At 32.7% G+C, this 27968-nt stretch overlaps 3 protein-coding genes across 4 annotated transcripts; all 3 read left to right on the plus strand.

The window, feature by feature from the left end:
* Positions 1-539: 539 nt before the first annotated feature.
* On the plus strand, positions 540-6874 carry Vps11 (vacuolar protein sorting 11). Its single transcript, XM_011063323.2, has 16 exons — positions 540-714; positions 822-890; positions 1115-1288; positions 1918-2114; positions 2236-2494; positions 2575-2726; positions 2804-3037; positions 3119-3419; positions 3542-3730; positions 3809-3931; positions 4032-4159; positions 4237-4449; positions 4542-4714; positions 4805-5102; positions 5200-5519; positions 5652-6874. Exons 1-16 carry the CDS (start codon positions 700-702, stop codon positions 6080-6082), a joined length of 3276 nt encoding a protein of 1091 aa, XP_011061625.2. The 5' UTR covers positions 540-699; the 3' UTR covers positions 6083-6874.
* A 619-nt stretch (positions 6875-7493) lies between these two features.
* LOC105150318 (uncharacterized) lies at positions 7494-12499 on the plus strand. The gene is made up of 5 exons (XM_011063324.2): positions 7494-7711; positions 8031-8083; positions 8242-8322; positions 8602-8822; positions 8916-12499. The coding sequence occupies exons 1-5, from the start codon at positions 7649-7651 to the stop codon at positions 10100-10102; spliced, it is 1605 nt and encodes a 534-aa protein (XP_011061626.2). The 5' UTR covers positions 7494-7648; the 3' UTR covers positions 10103-12499.
* Positions 12500-13458: 959 nt separating this feature from the next.
* Positions 13459-27944, plus strand: Nep3 (M13 family metallopeptidase neprilysin 3). 2 transcript variants are annotated; one of them, XM_011063326.2, is made up of 13 exons: positions 13459-13600; positions 19540-19653; positions 19948-20104; positions 20613-20822; positions 20914-21194; positions 21873-21971; positions 22060-22230; positions 22553-22701; positions 23044-23266; positions 23526-23985; positions 24249-24395; positions 24474-24613; positions 24754-27944. In XM_011063326.2, the coding sequence occupies exons 1-13, from the start codon at positions 13589-13591 to the stop codon at positions 24928-24930; spliced, it is 2340 nt and encodes a 779-aa protein (XP_011061628.1). In that variant the 5' UTR covers positions 13459-13588; the 3' UTR covers positions 24931-27944. The 2 variants fall into 2 exon arrangements, with proteins under 2 accessions (XP_011061628.1, XP_011061629.1); XM_011063327.2 differs by lacking the exon at positions 13459-13600 and adding an exon at positions 16131-17509.
* Positions 27945-27968: the final 24 nt, after the last annotated feature.

Consider the following 27968-nt stretch of genomic DNA (forward strand, 5'->3'; position numbering starts at 1 on the left):
AATTTTAATATAATATGTATATTCTATAATTGTATATTCATGTCAGAATTTCTTTAATGACATTTTCAAATTACGACGCATAAAATTATAAATGGATATTCTGTCGCCTGAATTATCGATCATTTAAAGTAGACCTTAAATACATCTCAGGAACGCTAAAACGTTCATTGCGAAAGTGCTATTGGTCGCCATTAAAACTTGATGCAAGAAATCAGCTCGGATTATAACATACGAATTGATAAGAAATGAGAAAAGCAACGATACCTGCGGACCTCTTATCTCTTTTCCAAGGATGCGATTTTCCATTTCTGCAAAACGCTCTGCTAAACATTTTTAATTACTGCTCTCGTTACTTAACCACGTAAATGAGATACGATAAAGTTTAATGCGCGCACTCGAACTAACTCGCGGGCGAGGATTGAAAACTTTTCCGTCTCACCGCTGGAGGCGCAACCGTCTAACTGCGTCAGTGTCGCCACCTAGCGTAAGAATTCTTCAACCTGTAGTTAACTTCACGTGGGTAAGGAAACTCCGCGCGCACGCGCGCAACACGTGCTGCCGAGAACGACGCGAACAGCTGACAGGGAACGAGAGACAGCGGATCGATTGTACGTGTCGCTGTCAAAAGTCTGTACACAAACCGTAGGACCTACAATTCTCTCCGAATATATGTAACAAGCGTCGCTTCGTTCATATATCATGGCGTTTCTGGAGGTCAGTTGTTTTCATTATTTCTTTGCAACTCGTCTCGATCCGTCTTTTTCTCACTGGACGTTCGAGATAACCTATAACGTCAACATAAATCTTAATTGTCGTTTTAGTGGAGACGCTTTAATTTCTTCGACTTGAAAAAGGAAGTTGACGCGGGGAAGATCGCGACAGCGTTCGGGGTGAGTTGATCTTTTTGCATATTGAGATAATAATAGTTACTTCCCAGCACGAATGATACAATGTAACACTGAGTTACATCCATGTTGTTTGCCAATTTAACAAAGAAATGATCATTGTATTACACTGTGTTTCTTGCTGGGAAGCATCAAATGTTATTTGACTGTCATACATCTTTGTCGTAGAGAGGAACAAGCTTCTGGTTATTTTTACATTTCTTCTACAGGATGCGCAAGTTGCGGCAGCTACCAGTGGCAATGGCAATCTGGTATTCGGGGATAACATAGGCAATGTACATTTGATAAACAGGTTGTACGAAATCACAACCTTTCGAGCTTATGAAATCACTCTGATATTGGCACAGCAAGTCCAACATTCCACTTTTCTGTTTACTATTGGTGTAAGAGTGCTATGATCTCTTCTATGATCTCTTCTGCTATGATATATTTTTAATCATGTATACAGGGTATTTGATAAGTAATGATAAATCTTTCGCACAGGAGCAGAATGGACTAAACTGAGAAGAAAAGTCCTTTACCATTTTATAATTTTCGCAATAGTAAATAAGATATTAATTACTAAAATTTGTCAAAAATTAGTCTTCAATAAACTTTTACTCAAATACTAACAAAGAATTTTTTCGTAATTTTTTATCAACTTTTTCGTACTGCATTTTCTTATTTTTATCGACATGAGAAAATATGGTATTAAAAAATTCTGAAAAAATTCTCAGAACTTTATGAGAAGAAAATAAATAATTTTTGTCTCTTACAGTCTTTCTGTAAAATTGATAGTATTTGAGTAAAAAAATTATTGAAGATCAACTTTCGGTAATTTTTAGCAATTAATATCTTATTAACTAAAAATTGCAAAATGATAAGACGATTTTTCTTCTCAGTTTAGTCTATTCTGTCCCCATGAAAGATTTATCATTACTTATCAAATATCCTGTAAACAATAAATTACCAGATTAAAGATTAGATAAATAAGAAATATATATAATTTTAATTTGTTTGAATGTATTAATAGGAGGACGAGCCTGGATGCAATCCTACTATAAAGGTTTGGAACTTGGCCAAGCTTGATAAACAAGGTAATCCAACATGCGTTCGAATAAGCAGAGCCATACCTAGCTACAGAGCAGTTCCACCAACAGCTTTGTGTGTACATACTAGTCTTACATTAATGGCTATCGGATTTGGGGATGGCTCTATAATGTTGTACAGGTAAATAGTTTTTTTGTTATTTCTTGTTTTTATATTGGATATCATTAATATTAGAAACTAGCATGCTATTTTCTTATGCAATATATTTTATTATAGCAATCTTGAATTAAATTCTTTTTAGAGGCGATCTCACTCGAGAAAGAAAGAACAAAATAAAAGTCTTGAAAGACGCCAATCTGTCTATTACTGGCCTCGCGATACGAGCAACTGGTAAGCAGACATATCTATTTGTTGCTATGCAAAACAGCGTGTTCCTGTATAATATTACCGTTAAGGATAAGGAATTTAAATCTACTTTGGATACCATGGGTTGCGCGCGAAAATGCAGCGTGCTCGCCGAGTCTATGCAAGACAGTCACTTTATGATTGGACGTAATGATGTACGTCAGACATGTGTTGCTTTGTGCTTGTGTTTTACATTACATTTTGCATCCATTTTTCAAAAGAACAAAATTTTCAGGCTATTTATTGTTACACCCCAGATGGTAGAGGTCCGTGTTATGCAGTGGAGGGTCAAAAGATAATGCTAGAATGGTTTAGGACTTATTTGGTGATAGTGGCGAAAGAAGCTGCGAATGTTCCAAGAACGACAACTATATCTGCCAAACCCAAGTAATGAATACATGCGTGTATTTTCTCTTGTAATTGTTTTATATTTATGTTATAAAGCATATCTGAAATTTCCGTAGCACGATAGAACCGATACCTCCTGGTGTCGATAAGCATATTATTACTGTGCTTGATATTCAAAACAAGTTTATCGTGTTCTCTGCGCCGATGGTGTCTGTCCAAGCAGTCTTGTCCGAGTGGGGTGGATTTTTTATACTTAGTGGAGATAATAAATTGTATCATTTAGATGAAAAAGATTTACAATCTAAATTAGCGTTGCTTTTTAAAAAGAATTTGTATGATGTTTCTATAAGGTATGTCAGATATATTAATTTAATTGTAATTACATTAAAGCATTACAACAATTTTAATAATATAACTTTATGCTATCATAGAATAGCTAAAAATCAGCAATATGATGCAGAAGGTCTCATAGACATTTTCCGTCAATATGGAGATCACTTATATTCCAAAGGGGATCATAATGGCGCTATAGAGCAATATATAAAGACTATAGGCAAACTGGAACCATCTTACGTGATAAGAAAATTTTTGGATTCTCAACATATCGATAATTTGACGACGTATTTGCAAGCACTGCATAAAAACGGACAAGCAACAGAGGATCATACTACATTGTTATTAAATTGTTACACTAAGCTTAATCATACCGATAAGTTAAAAGAATTTATTATGGTAAGTTATATTACATGCAAAACTAAATATTTGTTAATATATCTGTATAATATACATACTAGCGCTCTGCAATATATATATATATTTATTTATTTTTTTATTACATTGCCTTATAAATTTAGACTAAAGATCGTGAAGTTGATTTTGATGTGGAAATAGCGATAAAAGTTTGCCGACAAGCATCACCGGAGGATGCCCTCCTACTTGCACAAAAACACGGTAAACACGAATGGTATCTTCGTATTCAAATCGAAGACAAACAAGAATATAAAAAGGCTTTAGAATACATGGCAACTTTAGAATTCGAAGAGGTACGACGTATTTACACATAAATTTCTACAAAAAATGATAAATATTTATATTAAAGAAATGGTTTAAAAATTATTCAGGCGGAAGCTAATATGAAGAAATATGGAAATATCTTAATAGAAAATGTGCCAAATGAATCCACACAATTTTTGAAAGCCTTATGCACAAATTATAAACCATCCAACAAACCTCTTGTAGATCAGGTATAAATATATATATATTTAAATTTTATACGTTTAGACTAAGTTATTATCTGAGAAAAATCTAAAGGATGGAAATTTATGAATTCTTTTATTGTTATAGGAAGCTTTGAATGGTTATACAGAACAGCGTGTTGATAAAGCTAGTCCAGAAGATTTTATTCATTTATTTCTAAATAATTCTGAACGACTTGTAGAATTCTTAGAGCATTTAGTTAAATCAGATACAAGGTTATTATTCTTCACGATAAAAAGAATGCATATATTTTTTTGAAATTAATTCTTTATCTTTTTCATATTTTTCATAGATGGAGTACACTTATTTACAACACCTTAGTGGAACATTATTTACATGTTTGGTCGGCATTAGATAACGATGTAGCTAAATTACAATATGAACAGAAAGTTGTACGACTTCTGCAGAATTCTGAGGCCCGTTATGATAAAGACCAAATATTAATACTTTGTCATCAACATAATTTCAGAAAAGGATTACTTTTCCTTTACGAAGAAAGCAAGCTGTAAGATGTGATTGTATAAATAATTATATAACATATAAATATTTATAAATACATTTTTTTATCTATTATCTTTTTCTATCTATTATCTTTAGATATCAAGAAATATTAAGATTTCATTTATGCGAGGGAGATAGCGAACAAGTCCTCGCTACCTGCAAAAGATTCGGTCACCAGGATCCTAATCTATGGGTACAAGCTTTATGGAGTGTGGCTAAAAACAAGGATGCACCAACAAAACTTCTCGCGGATATATTAGCTTATATCGGTACATATATTTGTAGAATATCAATTGAATTCAATCAAATACATTGGAAAATATTGTTTTGTTATTGTATATATAAAAATATCATTACAGCTCAAGAAAGACTATTATCTCCTTTAATGGTCATTGACGCAATTTCTACATCATTAACCTGCACACTGGGAGACGTTAGAAGTTATTTGTGCAGTGTATTGCGAACGGAAAATGAGCAAACTCAAGCTGATACGGAATTAACAGAGAAATATAGAGCTGATACTCTTAAATTGCGGGAACAAATAGAAGCAATAAAGAATAATACAATAATTTTTCAAGGATCACGATGTAGCGCGTGTCATCATCAATTGGAATTGCCATCTGTGCATTTCATGTGTCAACATTCTTATCATCAACAGTGGGTTCAGTTTTTTTTAATACTATTCTTATTTGTATTATGGTATATGAATTTACTATCATATAATTTATTTCATTTTATACCTTTTTCTGGATAGTTGTTTTCAAAGCTTTTCGGAAAATGAAAACGAATGCCCGGCCTGCTTGCCAAATAACAAGAAACTACTGGATATTATAAGAGCGCAAGAACAATCAAGAGATTTACATGAAACTTTCCACAGTCTTCTCGATCGAGCAGAAGATCCATTTTCCTTAGTAGCTGATTATTTTGGTAGAGGCGTTTTTAAAAAATTAACAGTAATCACTGATACAGACAAATCATTACCTACACCGACCAAATTGGAGGAACCTAAGTTAAATTATGGTCCAGGTGCAGAAGCGAGACTCAGATTAAATGAAGGAAAGAGTTCTATCTCAGGTATACTTTAATATCACACTTATATGTATGCATTTATTTTATTACCGATGAGTTACAAGTCATCTTTCATATATCCTTTTTACTTATAATCTTCAAATAACTAATCAATATGTTTTCGCATTTTTCTAACAGGAAAAATAGAGCCTCGACGAGCTGGATATGACGTTCCTACATTAATAACAGAAGAGCGTTTCCGTAATTTTGTCAAGCCAGATATGTATTCTTCATCGTTGGAGGCGAATATATCAGGAACGGGAAGTGGTTTATCGACGCCACGCGGTAACTCTGCTAAAGCTTCGCCGGTGCCGATTAGAGAAGCCCGCATCTTAAACAGTACTACACCAAAGTCATCGCCAATCGACAAGTCCTTTGTTTCGAAAACCCCTATTGTGCCATCAAATCCCTTTGAAACTGACGATTATGATGAATCTAAAAATCCTTTTGCTAACGATGATGACGATGACGACGCGAATAATCCTTTTAAAGACGATGATGATAATGATAATGATCGGGCTGGCAACGATGATGATTACAACAGAAATTTAAATCCATTCGGTAGGTAAACCGCAAATACATTTCCCGTGAAAAATTTGAATCAAGACAAAATATATATAAATGTATGTACACAGACAAATACTTTGCGATACATAAAAAGAAAAAAATATTGTCAAATGCTTGCTTTAATAAGCATAATGAATTTACGAATCTAATGTATTATGTATAAACTTGTATAGCATCTACTTCAATTTTATATGCTGTAAAAATTTGATTTAGAGCATTAATATCATATTTCCTTCACTTCCACATATCGAAGACTTTATGCTTCGATTTTAGCTTAATATCTGTCTACTAAAAAGAACATAGTGTTATTTAAAATACTATGCTTTTTGTATCTTTGTGTAGACGAAATACGGTGTTTAAATTTTGTCTATTTGTAAATGCTTATATTTGAGATAATTAGGATCGAAGAATCGTAAAATAAAAAGCAATTGAATCAATGAAAAAAAAGATATATTGATATGCCTTTGTAATAAGACTGTGATCTGAAAAAGAATCGAGTAAAATTTTGGAAGATAAGATTAATTGCAGATTGATTAAAAATTTATTATTTCATTCTGCATTTTTATTTGGCTGTTTTTACGATTATATTGTTTAAATAGAAGGAGAGTCAAAGCAAGAAGAATGTTATTGTAATCATTATGCCTTTATGTGCTGCATCTGTTTGCTTGAATAGAACAGCACATGTAAAAGTATTGAAAAAGGTGTAAAAGTATTGAAAAAGGAAAACGAATTATAAGATTGTACAATTATAAGATATTAGAAATAAGGAAATAAAAAGCATGAGTTTATATATATGTACAAGTTTATTTTTTATCAATCATTATTTGATTTTATATCATCTATTTCTAATCCATTTACTTGTCTCAGGTAAACTTTTTTTTAGAAGTAAATAGAGCATGTAGATATCTTTTGGTATAATATCTAATTTTTAAACTATCAAACTGAGGAACCCAGAATTTCTCTATTCGAAAATCAAACTTATTCGTCCAATTACTAACAGAATAATATGCCTATTTATTATGGTTTCTTTATAAAAATAAAGGAAATAATTTTACATTAAAAAGATATCTGAATTATAAGGAAAGCAAATCAAATATTTAGCTCCGTCTTTTCCGAAAATTTATGATCTAATAAATTAGCGTGACTTAAAAGAGTCCTTGATGTCATGACAATTCGATGTCATGACAAATTTATAATATTGCATTCAGACTTATTTAGTTATAGCATAATCATTCATTGAGCGGCTAAGTGGTAATTAAATTGTAATTGAATCCCAAGATAAGAATCAATCAAACTTGTTTGATTGATGAGTTTCTTAGCGAGCGTGGCATTGGATGCCCATTGACGCATCGAATGCGTCATCGTCGCCTATCGTTCATTTCTATCATGGTGGTAGCACTGATGGGCGAGCTGACGTCATTGTTGAGTTCCGAAATTGAAATCAATAAGTGCAATGTGCAATGTTGTGTGTACATCACGGACGGTGGGAAATGGCGATTATGTCAAAACATCGCGCTAGATCCGATTGCGTTTGACTCGAAACGACGGCGAGGGTATTCATTGATGAGATGGCTCGCAACAGCAAGAAGAAACTCGCGATATTCGTGGGTACATCGAAGTGTCTCATTTATGTGAGTTGCCTCGTCCTTCATGAGTAAATGACGCTCATTTCTCTCAGTTTCTTTTTTACTCGAAAAATTGCACATTCGCGAACGCAGAAATTGCCGCATTATAGAAATATTTCTGTAATTTTGCAGCTTTACCTAATTGCACTTGAATTCATGATCTCTGGATAGAATCAAACAATGGAGCATCCTATAAAGTCCCAAGTATAAAAAGTTATCACGAGATTTTGTTACAATATTAATAAAATTAATTAAATTTTGTTAAATGTTTGATTACAAAATTGTTTATTTTTACGAATATTTATAACATCGCAATCCTTTTTAGGCAGAAGCAAAGTACTGTGCCTCTGATATGCCTGGAGAAATAAAATACTATGAGTATGTTGCTTCTTTTAATTATATATTAACTAGTTTTTATTAGATTGCATTTGATTTATCGACTGTAAAATATACTTATGTTTAAAGAATTGTTTATTGTATTTTGTTTATTATATTCCGTATGAAAATTAATTTTACATTGATTATAACGTTTGCAGATGTTCAAGAACAGAATATTGTTGTGCTTTTGGTTGTTGTGTGTCACCTGGATTTCATTTCCATCACTTGTGGTATTACTGGTAAGTCATCCAGTTGACGTCAATTAAAAGTAACGTAACAATGTTATAATTTCAATATTATAATTTTGCATTCAAAAATAAATGTAACACAATACATGATATTAAATAATAGGTATATTATTGAATGCGAAATTGTAACATTAATGTTACTTTTATAGGTGTTGACTGAATAATAATGATTTTTTTTGAATTTTAATAATAATCACAATATGTTGTGTAATATGCAGCTTTTCCATTAAGCAGAACAGCAGCAAAAAATATGTACAATTAATTTTTCAGGATCCTAGTTATAATCATGTTCTTGGTCTGTTCTGGTGGTGGTTGGTGGTACCGATACTGGTTGCAAGGCAGATACAGAGCAGCAGCTTCGGCTATTCCAACTCGTTCTTCTACCACTAGATCGCAAAGTTCTCTTCGTAACGCATCTTGCCAAGCGCAGCAAGCTCGTATCACATACAATTCAGCGAGAAATACCGTCCTATTACATCGCATGTGGAAAGGTTCGTATTCTTTTCTAATAGATTTACTTTGTAAAAAGATTTACTTTGTGTGAAAAATGTGAAAACTTTATTTATGTAAATTTCCTTGAACAGGTCCTCAGAGAAATACAGCGGCGCCAGCATATAACGGTAACGCGACCACATCGACACACTATCAGAATATGAACGTTGTATTAAACGATGCCAATTGCCCTTATTATCAATTATACGGTCCTCCGCCTAGTTACGAGACAGTGATAGCGCAAACGCGTGGCAAAATCTCAAATCCGGCATCGCCAGAGTCGTCTGCCGCCCGATTGAATCTACAAACGGCGAATGTAATACCAAATCCGAGTGTACCACAGTGTTTTTTCTATAGCTGCAATTCTCCGGCGAGATTGGTGGACGGTAATTCGAGTCAATGTCAAAGTGATACCACGAATGCTCATCAACTTGATAGTCACGAGAGTGTTCCGTTCGCGCATTTTTCCCAATATTGCACCACGAACGGAGCGGTTGGTCAAAATATGTGCGTTCCTTTGGAATATCCAGAAGAACCAATCGCATCCGGGGGAAGTAATTTCAGTTGTAATTATCAGAACAGCCCGCATCGGTTACCAGGATATCCAACAGATAGATTGCCCAATGTGTCGGATGCGGAAAACGTGACTCGCGGCTATGAGATTCCGAGTACCGAACATGCGATGCTCAATATTGACTCTGCGACCAGCAGCTATGGAGAATGTAATCCTTGGCATGAAAATGATCAATCTGTACGAGTCCACGGTAAGATTACCATGCAGGATGAAACTCGAACGTCTCAGAAGAGATGCGTGACGACTACAGATACGCACACTCTCTCGCCTAAGGAGAGCAGAAGCGAGAATGAATTGAAGCGTACGTTTAACGTAGTTCCTGTGATACAGAGAAACTTTCCGAGAGGACGTACGAATTATGGCGGTTCCTTGCGATTACCGCGTAAACACACCGGTATCATTTACCAAGGCGATGGCTTCCAAAATGTTCTCCCCAGAGATTCGTCGAACGCTTCCCAACGGAGCACTTTTAATTCTGCTCAGATAGCAGCATCGGAGGACGCGAATTTTCTGGAACGAGATGCGAATTCTTCTCAATCAAATCCATCCAACAATGTGATATTAGAATCCTTTATTTTTGAAAATGTGCAATTGCCTCCAAGCGAAAATGTCGAGGAGGCCCACGGTCTTCGTGCAATGAATCGGAATATAAACTTTGATCTTGAAAGTAAACACAAATTAGACAGATCAAAGTCATTAGACTGAACGTAAATTGAAATTCTTATTGCGCGTATTACGCGATGTTTATTCTTGTATGTCTCTACTATTTGCGCATAACTTGTATAACAATACAAACTTAGGATGCGGTCGAGTTGCCGTTACGAATGCTTCGAAGCATTTTTTGATTGGTCAATTAGTACAATTTTTTCTTCCGATTGGTTAATCAAATGTTTTGAAGCATTTGTAGTGGCAACTCGATCGCACTCTTAATCGTTCGTGTGTTATCAAGATACGTTATCAGAATAATCTTTAATAGAGTTTCCGACTGTCGCGAAGAAATAACGATTCTATTTTATCAGAAATAATGTGGTATCATTTTTATTAACACGTATGTATGGAATATTTTACGCAACGGTGAGTGTTTCGTATTTACCAATTCCATAGTATTGGTTTACAATATTTCACTATTTCTTTAATTATCAATTTTGATGATTGAATCTCGTGAAAGATATGTGTGTGTGTGTGTGTGTATATATATATATCGTCCATTATTATGTCACACAGAATTAGCAAATCTAATATTAGACGTTAGAATTAATTCGCACTTTCACAATATATTTGTTGCAATTCCGAAGCTGAACTATTTTGATTATCTATTGAGATGCTAAATATTATCTCTAAGTGTGATAGGCGATAGTTTCATCTACATACGGCGGCGAAATGTCTTATTATTTCTGATACCTACGATATATACTGCCATGGAAAGATCTTTTTGAACGTCGTGTGTCAGATATTAATTTTTTTTATTTCTGCACTACACTTAACGTAATAAGATTAAGATCGAAACAGTGAAAATGATGTTTCAAAAGCGCGGCCCAATTTAAACCACCTACGCACAAAAAAGATATCAATCATTACTTTATATGGTAATGATAAATCGCACATCTTTTTTTATGAACTTGAAAAACGAATTTATGAATTATTTATGAAAGACCACGGAAGTGACTAAGGTCTTCAATACAATTCGTAATAAATAAGATTTATTTGAAATATCAAATAAATTTTGACGTATTTTTTCTAACAATAATATTGATACATTGAACTTGACAATGCCGAAGTGTCGTCCTTCGTGCAGCATATTTCCGTCAAGCCATTCTTCTCTATATATAATATTTAAGCCTCTATTATATATATATATATGCACAGTAATATTATCTCTATATTAAATAATGCGCAAATTACTACACGTTGCACACATACTCACATTAAGATACAGTGATCCAAAGAAAATTCTAATTTATTATAAAAAATTCAAGAGTTTATGATTGAAACAGCAATACTATCATAATAAAGATACGGTCGCGTAAAAAAATAAGAAGTTAACGAAGCGAAGGTCGTTCAGTTAACATTAGAAAAATGAACGTAAGGGAATATATGTGAAAATAAATATAATTCATCGTTCAACTGAATTGAATTACAAACAAATATTTTTGCGCATGTAATACGTTAATTTCCTCACGTATAATAGATAATATTTTTACTTCAAAATCTCTTTATATTTATATATATTTTATAAGAAGAAAGATGCGTCCTCGAATTGTGACTAATCTTGATTTACTCGTATATCAATATGGGAACATTAATTGCAATCCTTGCGAATCATATCTTTTAGATAAATTGACACTAAAAGAATTTAAAGCAGTTCAATTTATATACACGCTATACGTCTCGCTATTATTTTTTAAATGTAATATACACACATGCTATGTGTATTAAATTTTAAGATACGTCGTCAGTCCTTCGATTCTTGAGCATAATAGCGGTCCAAGAAAACGCAATATGTGCCAATAGCGACAAGTCCGTTAGATAAGCAAGTAATTGGATAAGCGAGGCGCGATCTCGCAGCCAAGGAGGTCTTACCTTAAAAAGCAAAGCAAAATAAAAGAGATATATGTACACACTTATTTTTTGTAATCGATTCTAACTGATAAATGGGCTGTTTAACGAGAGTCCATGTGATTATATAATATAATAAGCTTGTATCATATATATTATATATCATATAATATACATCTATATAATATATATTATATATATATATATATATATATATATATATATATATATATACCGCCACGAGTCTACAACAATTTCTAGTCAGAAATCACTATATTTTGTGTGCGTGCGTAGCCTGCGCGTTATATCATATAGCTTTAATAAGTTCTAGTCTCTGAATGATCTTCTCACCGTAATGTGCAATCATGTATTCGCGCGGTATCAGTGACACTGTAAGATACCGTATCTAATGTGAAAGAATGTCTATCCAAAATAAAGATACCAAATATTTATTCACATACAACCAAGATAATCTTTGTAATGTTAAAAGTGTGAATTCCTTTGAAACTGTAGTGTACTATGTGAAATAAATTTAATTAAAAGATGTTTCTAAGTAATTAAAATTAAGATGGGCATCGCTACTTTTAAAGCATTTTTAAAGATTAACCGATCGAAATTCTCAAATTTACTATTCAAATAGAAATTAATTTTTAACGTAAGACATTACAAGTGATTAGTAACATTTTTTGCGGAATAATAATAAAATAAATCAATAATATTTTCTTATGAATTTATATGATGAAATTATAAAGTTACTAATGTTTCAAAGAAAGAGATGCTTTTAGATTGTTGAACATTGTTGAACTTTTTAATATTTCTTTATGTTGATGCGTTAAAGCGAATTTCTTTCTATTCCGCATTCGGCATTTTTTCAGTGGTAGATGCTCGCATATTGGCAAGTAGTAAGTAATGAATACACGTTACAAAAAGAAGTAGTATAGATTGAAAATTCTAAAATTATGGAAATGATCTAATATTCTAATTATTATTAGAAATTTGTTTCCAAGGAAATAAGTATCAATTTTTTTAGCTTTCAAATTATTTTTGTTCCTCCGAAAAACACTCGTAATGTGCACGAAAAATGAACGATCTTACTCAGTCGCCCAATTTGCCAGAGCTGTCCATTATTCGCGCGATATTTCAACGAATCAATTACGAGTAACACGATGTGACAGTGTGTCAGTGTCATGATAATAAGGCGATACTTGTCGCAAAACGACGATAAGAGATGGCAGGTGGAACCGGACGAGCGAGAAATCAATAAACGGGATTCGCGGGGTCGTGGGGTGTGCGGTGGGTGACAGGGTTGCACGACGGAAAGTGGTAAGGGCATCCTCCTGTTGAGAGAGGCGGCTGCCGAAAGCTGATTGCAGCGCATTTTACCAGCCACGCTGGCGAAAACGGCAGAAAATGTCGTAGTTTCGGTGGAAGCCGGAAGTACCCAGTGAAATCCGTCTTGCCTTCTTTCCCCTGCCTTCCGTCACCTCTCTCTGTCCTGGCCTCCACCCTTCGGTTCCTGCCCTTTTCGCGATCGCTGCCCCCGACTCGTGTGCGGGCGCGCGTATTCCACCCTCAATGGTGAATCAATAATTAAGGTGACAGTGCAGTGGTTGCGCGATCGTGTACCGGGTCAAGATGTCGGTGAAGGTGAGTCCTCGTACGTTCGGCGAATACGATGCGAGCATGTATGACAGTTCCGGTTCCCTGATATGGGATTCCCGGTTGACTGATTAACGAAATAACTTCAGCTGAACCGAGCCCGCTGGCGAAATGGTCTCCCTGAGCTCTGTTGGGAGTGCTGTTGTTATGTAACGCTTACAATTTCGAATTTGATATCTTATCTCGCGTATAGGGAGAAAGAAAAAGAGAAAAAAAAGGAGAGAGAGAGAGAGAGAGAGAGAGAGAGAGAGAGAAAATGATTACGATACTCATATCGTCTTCTTACATGAGACTTCATTATCATCGATAAGCACTAATGATCGTAGGTCATGGCTTATCTCATGCATGAATTAAAAACCGGTATTTATCTTGGCTTGGATGTGTTTTTAGTGCGTAAATGTGATTAACCGAGCGCGATTACTCTCGAGATGTTGCGATATATCTTCGATTGCTGTTTCGCGCCTAAATACACGCAACACTCAAGCGACATAATTTTCACGTTGCGTTGCGTGCGGAGCGCGGTGATTTCTCTACTGAAAAGAATTATATCACAAAGTTATATAAAATCGTGTAATTAAGACAAATAAATCACGTAACAGATTGTCCCAAATCAATTTTTTAAAATCACATAATAATAGAAATAATTTCATCCATCCTGTGATTTTATAGATATTATCGAATATTGAAGAATAGAAATAGAAGAAAAAGAACATATATCATTATTTCAATTTTCAAATTACGTAATTTTAAAAAATCACATACCGATTTGAAACAATCCGTTATGTGATTTGCTTGTTTTAATTACATAATTTCGTCATGTAACTGTTTGACGTGATTTTTTTCAGTATAGGATTAACTTCTTCGTTTCTGTTTAAAAAAAAAAAATCCGAAATAAGATCCGTATGATTGGAAATGATCATCACGGAAATTAATATGAAATGTTTATGTATTTCTCGAAGTGTATCTTTTATGGCGAAAAATTATTACTCTTTACAATCTTTGAAGTCGAACTTCTTTCTAAAGAGTGCAAATCGAGCCAGTCTTTGAAAAGAGTGGTTCAATTTTTAATCTTTAAAGATTTCACTTTTCAGAGTGAGATTCATTATAAAAAGTTTTAGAGAGCAGATTAAGTTGTCTTGAAGCACGATCGATTTTTCTCCGTACGATATTCTAAATTATCGAACCATCATCTTCTTTTTGTTTTCACGTGTACGCGATGACGTATTTCTGTAGCCTCAGGTTGCTTCAGTTTTGCGTGACATTGCGCATTGTCCATTAAAACTAGTTGCAATTTGTTGATCTTATTACAGTATAATGTCCGCGCGTAGTTGACTGTCGCATTAAGTCACGAAATATTTTAATGGCAATAACAGCGTCACAAGTGTCCGCTTCCTGCCAGAACGAGGCAGCCCTTCGTCGAAGGCGAAGATAATCCGAGGATGCTCGCGCACTCAGACACGCGTGCGCGCGTCACGCGCGTGCTTTTCGGCGCGCACTTACGCACGCCGTCCTCAGTGCATTGCGTCACTGCGTACAGATTGTAGTTGGTGTAGTCGACGCGTAATCAGTAACCACCGGCACTAGTATTGGCACGCACCGCTTGTTCCGCCCTTTCTTGCGCGGAGTTCCGAAAAAGGGAATCGGAAATAAAAAGTGCAAATTCAAAGTGCTCGCGAAAGTATTTCGTTCTTTGACTTGAACACTAAAAAAAGAAGCGTTTAATTTTAAGATATTAAAACGTTTTATTCTTTTCCCCATTTTTTTAAATACTTAAACACTATGCGTTTTTATATCCAAACACGTAGTGTTTTGTCCATTGAAAAAGTTTGAAACTAAAACATTTTTAAGTGTTTAAAAAATGCGGACAAGAATAAAACATATTTCTTTTTACAGTGAAGTTTTTAAAAGTGACGCGCGACCTGAAACTGATCCTTCCTTTAACATTTGTTTTAACATTTTTCTAATAAAAACTTGTCAATTATCTTCTTAAAAATAAATTACAACTAGAAAGGTCCCGATAACTGAAAACTAATGTGATAATTTGCAACTATTTTTGTACGTTGTGTGCGCATTAAAGGTTTTCTAGCATTATTTTTTACTTTGTTGAAGAAATGAATTATGAAGATCTCCGATGAAAATTTGATTGCCATCTTTTTCCGCTTTTTGCAGCTTCTTAACATTTAACTTTGAACATTCAACTAATATAAAAATTAGACGTTTGATGTAGATAAACATATTTTTAGATTCATTTTATTGTAATTAATACTTTTTAATTGCTTGTAACTAAACAAATTGTTATTATTGTGTATATTTATTTTAACAAGAAATTAACTTCCTTATTAAAATTCTCTCTTTTTCTGTCTTTCTGTTTAAATTATTTTATGGATTTATATCTTATTTATAATTTTATAGATAGACTTATTTATTATTTTAGATAAGGAAAAGATGAACTTTCTATGTGAACCAGAAAATTGAGAATGTCTTTACGTAGTAAATTACGATGGTAAATTGCTTGCAGACTTACAAATCATAACATAATTAGATTTCGAATATTAGTTTCCTAATAAGAACGTCCTGTTTTATAAGGGATTTAAAAACTGCAAAAATGTTATCATTCATTTTCTAATAGAAATCCAAATACAATAAGCTTTATGATTTATGATATTGTGATTTATGTGACATTATCACTTGTAATAATAAATATATTTTACACAATTTGAGCAGTCGCTATTTAAATTTAAAACGTATTTGCTTAACATCTCTTTCGTAAATTCAGTTATTAGCATATCTCTGATCGAGCACATTTGCACATAAAAAGTCAAACATTGGCATACATTTCCTCTTTTGTAGAGAGTGAAAAGAGAGATAAGACTAGCGATCGAAGCACATGCAAAGTGTTTGTAAATCTGTCATCTGCTCTCGCTCACGATGACGTAAATACTATCAGTGAATCTCATCTTGAACAAAGGCTGTAGGTCAATATATACGCGTATTGCTTACTTGACGAAAATTGAAGCTGATATTCACTCGTTTCTCGTTCGAATATAGTTATCTATTCCAAGTCAATGTATCACAACGGCCAATACGATTCTCTGCGTTCTCCACTGAATGTCGAGTAATTTAAATTCGTGCGAATTACAATCGATAAGTTTAACAATGCGAGAGCTCTCTTGACGTTAAATGATAAATGACCTGTGTCAAATAAAATAAGCTTGTTTCGATATCATTCGAACGCGCCTTTAGAATAAGCGACATTCTGGCTTATAGAGTTGAGAGCATGAGTTGTATTTTTAGTACGATCTAAAATCGTAGCGTTGCTGCGAAGTTCGCGAGTGAATTTTGCATCTTTAGTAAAGCTACCGCAGAGATCATAGTCCAAAATTTACTCATTGAAAATCATCAAAAAGTGATCATTTTATTTTACATTACTAAATATTATCCGCAACTCGTAACATCGAGATCTTCAAGTTAATTTAGCTTCTTGATGTTTTTAAAAAAAATTTGATTTCGCCTAAGACTCGAGCAACAAGTTACGAAATGAAGAATGAAAACGGACGACGATTGTGTTGAAACTTGTGACGAAATAAGTACTATATTTTACAGTCAAATTCAGGATTAAATTAGAGAATAATAGTCTGCTATTATAGAATATTTATTCATGATGCAACTGGCATTTCGTGGATTTCATTTCCGTGATCGACGGTGTAGCGTATGAATATCGTTTTTTTTCACGTGAGTGTCGATATTGCGTTGCAACGTTTGAATTGAGACTATTGCGGTTATTGTACTTCCACTCGACAAACTGTGCCACAAAAACAAACATCTGCTATGCAGATGAGGATCAGTGAAATGCGAATATAAAGCGTGGGCCGTGTTCTTCATGAAAATTTTTTTGCGGTGAGTGATCGACACCTTCTCAGTTCATTTCATTAAAAAATATAACAAAAAAAATAAAACAAACAAATAAAAAAACAAGAAAAGAAATAAAATATTTTGAAGTGCTTAAGCTGAAGTTTTGAATTCGTGAATTTCAAAATAAAGCTTTGTTATATCATATTTCTAATAATAGATTTTTTTTGATTGATTAAATCAAAATTAATAAATAAATTTCTTTTTTCTTTAATGAAAGATGCAACGATAATTATTAAAACAATATTTTTTATTAAATCTCTCTCTCTCTCTCTCTCTCTCTCTTTATCTTTCTGTTATGTATATATAATTATATAAAAAATTAAAAGTAATTACTAAAATTTCTTTCTATGTGGCTCAATCAAATTAGATTTTTTAAAAATGATGAATTCAAACTTGATATATATTAAGAGATTTAATAATATGAAAAGAATTGTAAAAAACAATGATTTTTCACGAAGTGCACTTTAAGAAAAATGTAAGTACTACAAAAAGTAAGCACTGGATAAAAAATTCGCTATTAAAATTTGTTCAGAAATTTTGAAAGTTTTTAGTATATTAATGTTTTACTGCGATTATTTTGTGTTGCATAAAAAAATTGCGTTATACATAACGATGTGTTAATAAATAAATATTTGTTATGTCAATATCAATAATATCAATATTTGAAGATAAGAGATGATATATGTATATCTCATTAAAAAAGCAATTTAAGTATGTTAACAATGTCTGAAATAGTATGAGAATGTAAATAAGATAATTATGACGCGCGTTAAAATGTTTTACAATCATTAATGAAAATCATATTTTAAAACGAAAAGAAAAAATAAAAAATATCTTTTATTACTAATTAAAACCATATATGTTAAAAAATGTTATAATTATTTAAAGAATTAGAATCATTTCTAATCATTGAAAATACGCATGTGGTTTCGTTTAATTAAGTGGTTACGTTATCACGCACAATCTTAAAAGTCGTAATTGCGAATACGTCGTGCATTCTATTTCTATTGCGTTTTGTTCTAATTCAAAGTTTATTCGTAATTTGTAAATTTTTGATGATAAATTTCTATATGTGTAATATTTATAATATAAGTTTAATAATATTTGTTGTTTTTTCTCCTTAATAAAAAAAATATTTATAACGTATCATAATTATTATGATATAGCTTTCTTTGTATATTAATAAATTTGTAATATCTGTTTTTTAAAAAATGTAAAACGGAAGGAATAAATAAATTTACACTTCTGTTATTCCGATATTTATTATTAAGTTTCGAAAAACTCTTATAAATTGTAGCGCCGTTGTTAATCAACTAATGCGAGAGGCAAAGTTATACACGGTATAACTTTGCTGTATATCGTTGTATAACTTTGCCTCTCTTAGTTAATTAACAACGACGTTGCGTGTGGTATACTCACTTACGACTAACTAATTGTCTTATCTTAAACAAACACGAGAGGCGTACTTCGCTACTTACTTTATCTTTGTTTGCGAAAATCGCTGTGGCAAAGAAAATATTGAACTTTTTCCATTGCACAGTTTTATCGCGTCGTCGATATTTACTTTTTCATATAATCCTGGTAAAACCGTCTGATGTTTCGATGTGAAAATCGAGAAGATCAAACGCATTATTTATTATTATAAGTCTACGCATGCGGCGTATATGAGCGGCGTGTACATTCGATACAACTCGTACATTCAGAGAAAGGTTTCTTCAATTCAAAGAAATATTTTTTTTGCTATACGGTTAAAGAAAAAATTTCTTTGATTTGAACATAGTTTCTTTAAATCAAATAAATTTTTTAATTTGAATTTAAAAATAATGTTTGAATCAAAGAAATGACGTTCAAATCGAAGAAATTTCTTCTCTTTAACCATATAACAAAGAAACATTTCTTTAAATCGAAGAAACTTTTCTCTGAATGTACATTCGGTTTAAATGTTATTTTAGTTTCTTTAATCTGGCGTCAAGGTTTCTCCGCGGAAAATTTAGTTTTACATGATTTTTATTCAGATGACGAGGTATAAACAGGCTGAATTCGAGGATGAAGACAGCAGTAGCATCGGCTCCGTCGCCCTAAATAGCGAAGGCATCAGTACATCTGCTACGCATATAAGATATCATACGGTGAGCGTTTTTCGATATTAAGGTAATCTTTCCAAATAAGTTAAACATTATGAACACAGCCTTGAAAATAAGAATTTGTTTAATTTTTATCTAGCGCATGATGCAATCAGGAATGTATTGTTGTGTTGTTCGGCAGTAATAATATAAATATTATACGCTGCTCAAAAGAGTTCAGTTATTCATTAGTAGAACATATTTTTATATTCTTTAATATTATAGTTTTAAATCAGTAATGAAATTTTAGAGAGTAACAGGCTTTGAGGTGTGCTGATCGATATAATTTTATTATTACAGGGTACAACAATGTGGAAGGCGAGAAGTATTTTGGAGAGATGCCTTCTCATAATTTGCGCTGTTTTGCTGCTAACAATCGTAGTACTTGCCATTGTAATCAGCAGCAAAAATGGTTGGGACAAAGCCCAGATTCTTCACGTCACTTCTCACGGAGAAAGTAAAAAAAATGATTATTATTATTATAATTACTTCATTACAACAATTAAGATCTCGATTGCGGCAATAATTTAAATTAAATATCGCATGCTTGACGTTACTTATTTTTCGATTATAATTTATATCTATGAGAAATAAACGCGAAGATGGTTTATTAATTAAAATTAACTCTACATAAATATTAGGTGTTGGAATTAATTCGTAGCGTTTTACAAGTGATGGGAAGTACTTTCATTAATGTATTTTTTAATGCTCATGTGAAATAAATAACATTCTTTCATTAAAAACGCTACGAATTAATTCCAACACCTAATACATTGACGCAACCGACTTTAATCCATTATATTGTATTAACAGTTTTTTTACTCTAGACATGTGTCTTATTTTGATCGTAGTTTTATTTATAGTGTGATCAAAGAACAATTATCACGACTCTACTAACAATAATTAATTCTAATCAATGCTAATCAATGTTAGTGCATTCAGTTCTTGCTCCTGAATTGTTGCAGATGACACACTTTGCCTCACGGAACAATGTGTAACGGCGGCGGCTTTCTTAATTAATAGTATAGATTATTCCGTCGATCCATGTGACGATTTCTATGAATATGCATGTGGTGGTTGGAGAAAGAAAAATCCCATTCCAGTTGGGAAGAATATTTGGAGCACGTTCGGCAAATTGGAGCAGGATAATCAAATGGTTATCAAGAATGTCCTCGGTAATCAGCGTAAAGTCGCATAATTCACATACTTAATGAATCTTTATATCTTATCTATCGATGGGAAATTGTCCTTTCATTTTCCGTGCAGAGAAACCGCTTAGTGAGATGAAATCAAAAGCCGAGAAGAAGGCCAAGTATTATTACCTGTCCTGCATGGATGCGAATGAGACGATCGAGGCGCTCGGGGCGAAGCCGATGTTGGAATTACTGGAAAATATCGGTGGCTGGAATGTCTCTGGCAGATTCAACATCAGCGCGTGGTCCCTGCAAAACAGCATGCATATTCTGCAAAACGTTTATAATATGGGCGGTCTATTTTCTTGGACCGTGAACGAGGACGATCGGAACAGTACTAGATATATAATCCAGGTACAAAGCAGGTTACAATAGATAGACTAACAATATGCGCGAGAGAAATATCGGAGCGTAGAATTTTCTCCTAAATTCTCTAAATTATAGGTCGCTTAAACGGGCATTAGATGAGTATCAGACAACAATTGATTGTTATCATTTTCTCTTTATGTAATACTTACTTTAATTATTATATAATAATAGTGATAATTATAATTTTTGTTCCTATTATTATCGCTGTAGTATCGCCGTGTAATTAGAGTTCAGCGGTGAATTGAGCTTGTGAAACTCATACATTTTAAAGAAAATATATCATCGTATTTTTTTCTTTTTCTCTGTATTTTTTTGAATAAAATTTTTGTACAAGTTAAATTTTTCTATATTATTCTAATATTCTAAATAGAATAATAATTATATTTTAATTAAAGTTATTCATTAAAGTTTAATAATAATTTAATACAATATAATGTTAATTAATAATAAAATGATATTAATTTTTTATACAGTAAAATGTAATTTATTGTTTAAAAATTAATTAATTCATGTTTTATTTAAGAAAAATAAGATTATGGACAATTTCTTTGCATTAATAAAGTATAAGATTTTTTGGTACCGTAGTAATGCCGATTAATATATATTAATATATTATGTAAATATACATATATTAGAAAATATATATTATTTGTTATTTCCAAGATTGATCAAGGAGGTTTAACACTACCAACTGCAGAATATTACATCAACGTAACCGAGTATGGCAAGGTCTTAACCGCCTACTTGGACTACATGACGAAGGTACAAGAGTAATAGTACTTGCGCACGTTTATCGCGCGATGTGTTGTATTGCCTTGAAGACGAGTCAAGTACAGGTACTCATTTTCAGATCGGCGTGCTCTTAGGTGGCGAAGAGAATATCACGAGGAAACAGATGCAGGACGTAATCAGTTTCGAGACGAAGCTCGCAGAGATCACTATACCGTACGGTGAACGCAGGGATGAAGAGAAGATATATAATTTAATGTCATTAAGTGATTTGCAACAAAAAGCACCTTTCGTACGTTTGACGTTTTTTTATCTTATATCATACATTTCGATTGCATAATATTGAAATTATTATCTGACTTTTCGTTGTTGCGACATTTCCTTCGATCTGATACATTTCGTATTATAATATCGTGATAATATCTTGGATGTAATATTATTACGTTTTATTCTAATATATTGATATTCCGTTTATATATTTTGTATCATATCCTATATCATATCTTTATAAAATAAACATGAAATATTTGGACGCTTTTCCAAATAGGGCGATTGTTCTTTTTCGAGTAAAGGATGTTGATAAAATATAATGGATACAGTTTTTTTATGTTTAGATGTCATGGGTAGAATTCTTCCAAAACGCTACACGTCTCGTAAACAAGAAGATCAACAGTAAAGCGATGATCGTAAATTATGCACCGGAATATTTCATAAAATTGTCGAAAATCGTGCAGGACTTTAACAAGACAGCTAACGGAAAGATGTACGTATACCTGCGAGATGTAACGCATTTGCTTTGAAACGCGAATGTTGGAAACTAAATTAATTTATAATAATTTGATTTTAATTAAAATAATTTTATTATAAAATATATAATTTTATTTCTCTCTCAACAAATTTTTATCTTCATGTTTTATAGCTGGAAAACATTTAATACTGAGATATGTTTAACAAAAACTGTTACCAATAAACTTATTTATTTTTGTTAATGAAATATACAATAAATATATTGAAATCTATTTCGAGATTTCTTTCAAATTGTGTACATTTGTAAAGACCTGTCGGAAAGAAGCATCAATTTTTTCCTTCATTTTTTTCTTTCCAGAGTACTGAATAACTATCTGGTGTGGCAGACCGTAAGATCCTTGACGGCGTTTCTCTCGAAACCATTCCGTGACGCTTATAAGGGTTTGCGGAAAATTTTGCTCGGTTTGGAAGGCCATGAGGAACAATGGCGTTATTGCGTCGACGATGTTAATAATGCCATGGGTTTCGCCATTGGCGCGATGTTTGTCAGAGAGGTTTTTCACGGCAAGAGTAAACCCATGGTTAGTTCATATTGGTGTCCCGATTTTAAGAAAAAGTTTAATTTTGTAATTTTTTTATCAATTACTCTTTTTTTATCATTTCTTTCTTTTATATAAAGCAGAGAAGAAACAATCCCTTTCATAAAATAGGAAGTAATAATTTGTCGGAATTCATTGAAATATCAGGTCGCTTTAAAACGTTAAGATATGATTTATGAGATATGGCGCGTTTTTTAATTTGTAGAATAATATTTCGATTTATTTCGATCATTATTTCTAGGCAGAGGAAATGATTAATCAAATTCGCAAGGCGTTCACGAAAAACTTCAAGAATCTAAATTGGATGGATGCAGAAACGAGAGATGCTGCCGAGGAGAAAGCAAATGCGATCACTGACATGATTGGTTTCCCAGACTTCATTCTGCAAGCCAGAGAACTCGACGACCGTTACAGAGATCTGACGATCAGGCAGTACGAATATTTTCAGAACACTTTGCGCGTGAACAAGTACAGCTTTCGTAAAAATCTCGAGAAACTTGATCAGGTGGTGAACAAGACCACTTGGATAATGTCACCGCCGGCCGTGAACGCTTATTACACACCTACCAAAAATCAAATGGTCTTCCCTGCTGGTATTCTTCAGAGCCCGTTATTTGACATGAAGAATCCCAGTAGTTTGAACTTTGGCGCTATAGGCGTAATTATGGGACATGAATTAACGCACGCCTTCGATGACCAAGGTATGATTTTAAATATAATGTTAAGTTATATTTTTATAATCTTTTTTTTTATAGCAGAGAATAAAATACATTACTAATATTTTATAATTATGTATTGTATAAAGAGATTTTCATGTTGTATATTGAATGAAGAGAATTTACATGTATCTTGATAATTTTTTCATCATTTTCTGTATACTTGGTATATATTTATTCTAGCTCATCTATTTGTTTAAAATAATTTTACTTTTATGCTAGTTATGTATTTGTTTAATATCGGGTAGGTCGAGAGTATGACTTGCATGGAAATCTACATCAGTGGTGGAACAACACCACGATAGAACGATTTCAGAATAGACTTGGGTGCTTCGTGGAACAATATAATCACTATAAAGTACAAGGTCGAAATATAAATGGCCAACAGACGCTGGGTAATTTTATTGATTACAAATAATTGCCTATTGATGATAAAAGTATCAGAATTTAGACCAATCAATTGTAATATACAGGAGAGAATATCGCCGACAACGGAGGCCTTAAGGCAGCGTATCACGCTTATCTTTCGATGCCTAAGAGCTACAAGGATCAACTGCCGCTACCCGGTCTCAATATGACGCATCGTCAACTATTTTTCTTGAATTTTGCACAGGTTATTATAAATAATAATAAATAATATTTATGATAGATACATTAAATCGATGGAAAAAAACCTACATTTAATTCAATAGATAATATTTTCAAGTGTGAGTTACATAACGATCATTTTAATTACGCGACAAATGTCCACAGATCTGGTGCTCCTCTATAACGTCCGAGACGGAGATTCTTCAGATCGAGAAGGATACTCACAGTCCACCGAGATACAGGGTGATAGGATCACTCTCGAATCTGCCAGAATTCGCGAAAGAATTTAACTGCCCTAAGAACTCGACAATGAATCCGGTACATAAGTGTGAAGTGTGGTAACGCCTCTTGTTTATCTTGACTGATTCTTCGAGGACAGTTCGGTCGAACTTCCTCTTTAATATCGCGGGAAGATCGAAGTTTTCACGTGCCGTTGCGTAACGAGAGACACGTATCGTGGAACATGATGGGACTTGCTTCGTGCATCTGACCGTGCATTTTTAATTCCTTCACATATCACCACTTACTGTGAGGATAACTACTTAAATTTTACAGATTTTTGATCAACGTATAATTTTGCCAAAACTTTCAAACATGCGATTTTGAAAATAGTCAGGAAAACGTTAACATCTTCTTTTAACTGCGGGAATTTATTGGCTAATTTTAAGTTTAAATTCTCTTTCCGTTTCTTTCTCATCATTTATTTTGATATTCTTATTTAAAAATTAAAAATTGATTTAAAAGTTTATGATTCTCCGAATCTTTGTAGCATTTTTTTGTTTATCTAAATATCTAAATCTTGAATATTGGGTAATTCACACTGAATTCTCAATCAGCAAGTCAAGACTTATACAAGTTACTTAAATTGTGCGAAATATCGTATACATTTTTGTCATAAGTTTCGTCGATAGAATTTATTTGTGTTTTGTATGAAATTTATTTTATAAAAACTGTTTATTACTAGTAATTTACTATTTAGTATTACACGGAATTTGAATGAGATCGTGGTAACGCGACATGCGCAGTACGATACGCTATATCGTTAATGTCAAGAAAATATTATTTATATCCTTAATTGTGCTAAACGAGAGGATAACCACTCTTAAATTCCGGTGTACAATCTGTCAGAAGTCCTATGAAGTTCAGTAAAGTCCGAAGAATTTCTCGAAGTCTGATGAAGTCCAATAAAGTCCAGTGAAGTCTGGTGAAATCCGAAGTCCAGGTGTACACCTATTTTGTGAGTGGTTATTCCCTCGGTTAAATATGTATTTTTCTTCCATGTCATCTAGCATATATTTGGCATTTAAGCGAATCGGAGGCTCAACTTTTTCGTTTGACAAAAAAACGTCTTCAAAAAAAAAAATGATTCAGCTAAAAAAAAAAGAAGAAGTATTGAAATAATTTTATTTCGCGAAGTTATGAATACTTAATCTACAAAATTAGTAATCATCTTTAGAACTTCCTTCGGCTTCGAAGAAGCTGTAAAAAGAGATCTCACATATGATTTCTGAAAACGTAGATTGAATATTTTATTTTGTATAAATTAAATTAACAATTTTCAGTTAAGTGAGTATATTTTTCATAATATGTGATATTATCGGCAATACTTGCGTAAATAATGTGTTTACAAGACGTTATTTGATCTTATACAGGATCGTTAAAATATAGTTCTATACTTTCTGTTTCGTGTCGAATTGTACTGTATTATAATATTAAAATATTGTGTAATTATATGCAGGAGTTTTTTACGTTTTATTGATGAAGATTAAACGGCATATTTGTAAATAATGTGATTTCTAGATCAAGAAGTTTATGCATCTATCACAAGAATGGCGTAGACCTTCGCTTGTTAGCATTAATTTTGCCGTTATAATTAATAGAAAATGAAAGTCTCAACATAATAATCAGCTGCGATGGAATCGATTTAAAATGTTAAAGTTTCGTTATAAATTTTTTATTCTTATTATAAATGTAAGGTTAAAAAGCAAAAGGCGAAAAATGCAAATTTTTGTAATGGTTGAAGAAGGCTTTGTTAAACCGAAAATCGTTATTAAATATACACACATTTTATTAATTTGACATATATTTTTGCCCTTTAATCTTTTTAACCTTACATTTGTATTTTAATACGAACCACTTTCGCTTTTATTTTCATCACATTTGTTCAGTCATTATAAAAATCTCCAATTCTGCTGTGAACATAATGAATTGCAGCTCGCGAGTGAGTTTTGCATATTTCAAAAGAGATGCCAATCAAAATCTGATGTTTTTTTTTTATTAAAGTGGAATCCTTGCAGCGTTGTTTCATATGAAAACTAGAGTATTATATAATAGGTAGCTAAATCTTTCATTGTATGTTGAATAAGATACACTTATTATCCATGCACATAACAATTTATTTAAGGTCTTACGATCCCAATTACCGCAACGTTTGTATAAGCCGCGACAGTGCAAAAGGAAGCTATCAACAACAATAATTAAACATGATTACGCTTAACTTTGTTTTAAGTTGCGCCATTAGAAATTGAAAAAATGCGTTATGCATTAACGAAATGTTGTAACGTGTTACAAATGTTAATCCTAGAAGAGCTCACGAACCCCATACACAACCCCGTACAATCGTTACGTACTGAAATCACAAATGTCATAAATACATTTTCTCTTTTTATTTCTTTTTAATGTACAATAAGGAAATTAGGGATTTAGTTTGTCGGATTCTTTACTTAAAACAGAGGAAATAATCAAACGCATCAATACATTTTTATGCTCGAAGGAGTACGATATCTCGCAAGATAGAAGTTTGTTGGATATACATATATATAGGATAAAATTTAAGATATTAGCGTTAAATTCGTCAGATTTGAAAAATTGACGATAATGCGGAAGCGAAGAAACTCAGAAATCCTGCGGTGCATGCGAATTTACAATTCCTGGAATTCTTCTGCTGGAATTCTCTCGCTCCCGTATCCTCTTTTTCATAGGATTATAGGTGGCGAAATACCACGTAAAAAGAAGCCAAAGTTTCTTTATAATGTAAGATCCATATAGGCCTTGAATATATGACGCCGATGCATAATGCATTTGTAAATGTTGTTTATAATTGTGAATAATATCTTGTAACAATAAGAGGAGCATCGTTTCAGCTGATTACAAGATATTGTTGTGCGTTGTATTCGAAGATACAATTTGCGTGTGGTTTTACATAACGAAGAAAAAGTATATCGGTCGATAACGATGTTCGCCATGATTATTTTTCTGTATTGTATATTATGTATTATGCTTATATACATATTATTATTATTATTATTAAATCTCAAAATTAAAGAAATGGAGCAAATTTTTACGCTCACTGCTGATATTATACTCTACATTCTTTTCAT

The sequence above is a fragment of the Acromyrmex echinatior genome, chromosome 10 (assembly GCF_024713525.1).
Source record: "Acromyrmex echinatior isolate Ae372 chromosome 10, ASM2471352v2, whole genome shotgun sequence".
Taxonomy (NCBI): Eukaryota; Metazoa; Arthropoda; class Insecta; order Hymenoptera; family Formicidae; genus Acromyrmex; species Acromyrmex echinatior.

Bases quoted from the DNA above. Each gene is read 5' to 3' on its own strand.
- Vps11 (XM_011063323.2), top strand. The intron at 3,731-3,808 runs GTACGACGTATT...AAAATTATTCAG, and splicing joins CAACTTTAGAATTCGAAGAG to GCGGAAGCTAATATGAAGAA. The intron at 4,160-4,236 runs GTTATTATTCTT...TATTTTTCATAG, and splicing joins TTAGTTAAATCAGATACAAG to ATGGAGTACACTTATTTACA.
- LOC105150318 (XM_011063324.2), top strand. From the start codon at position 7,649: ATGGCTCGCAACAGCAAGAAGAAACTCGCGATATTCGTGGGTACATCG. The intron at 7,712-8,030 runs GTGAGTTGCCTC...AATCCTTTTTAG, and splicing joins CATCGAAGTGTCTCATTTAT to GCAGAAGCAAAGTACTGTGC. The intron at 8,323-8,601 runs GTAAGTCATCCA...TTAATTTTTCAG, and splicing joins CATCACTTGTGGTATTACTG to GATCCTAGTTATAATCATGT.
- Nep3 (XM_011063326.2), top strand. The intron at 20,105-20,612 runs GTAAAAAAAATG...GAATTGTTGCAG, and splicing joins CGTCACTTCTCACGGAGAAA to ATGACACACTTTGCCTCACG. The intron at 21,195-21,872 runs GTACAAAGCAGG...GTTATTTCCAAG, and splicing joins GTACTAGATATATAATCCAG to ATTGATCAAGGAGGTTTAAC.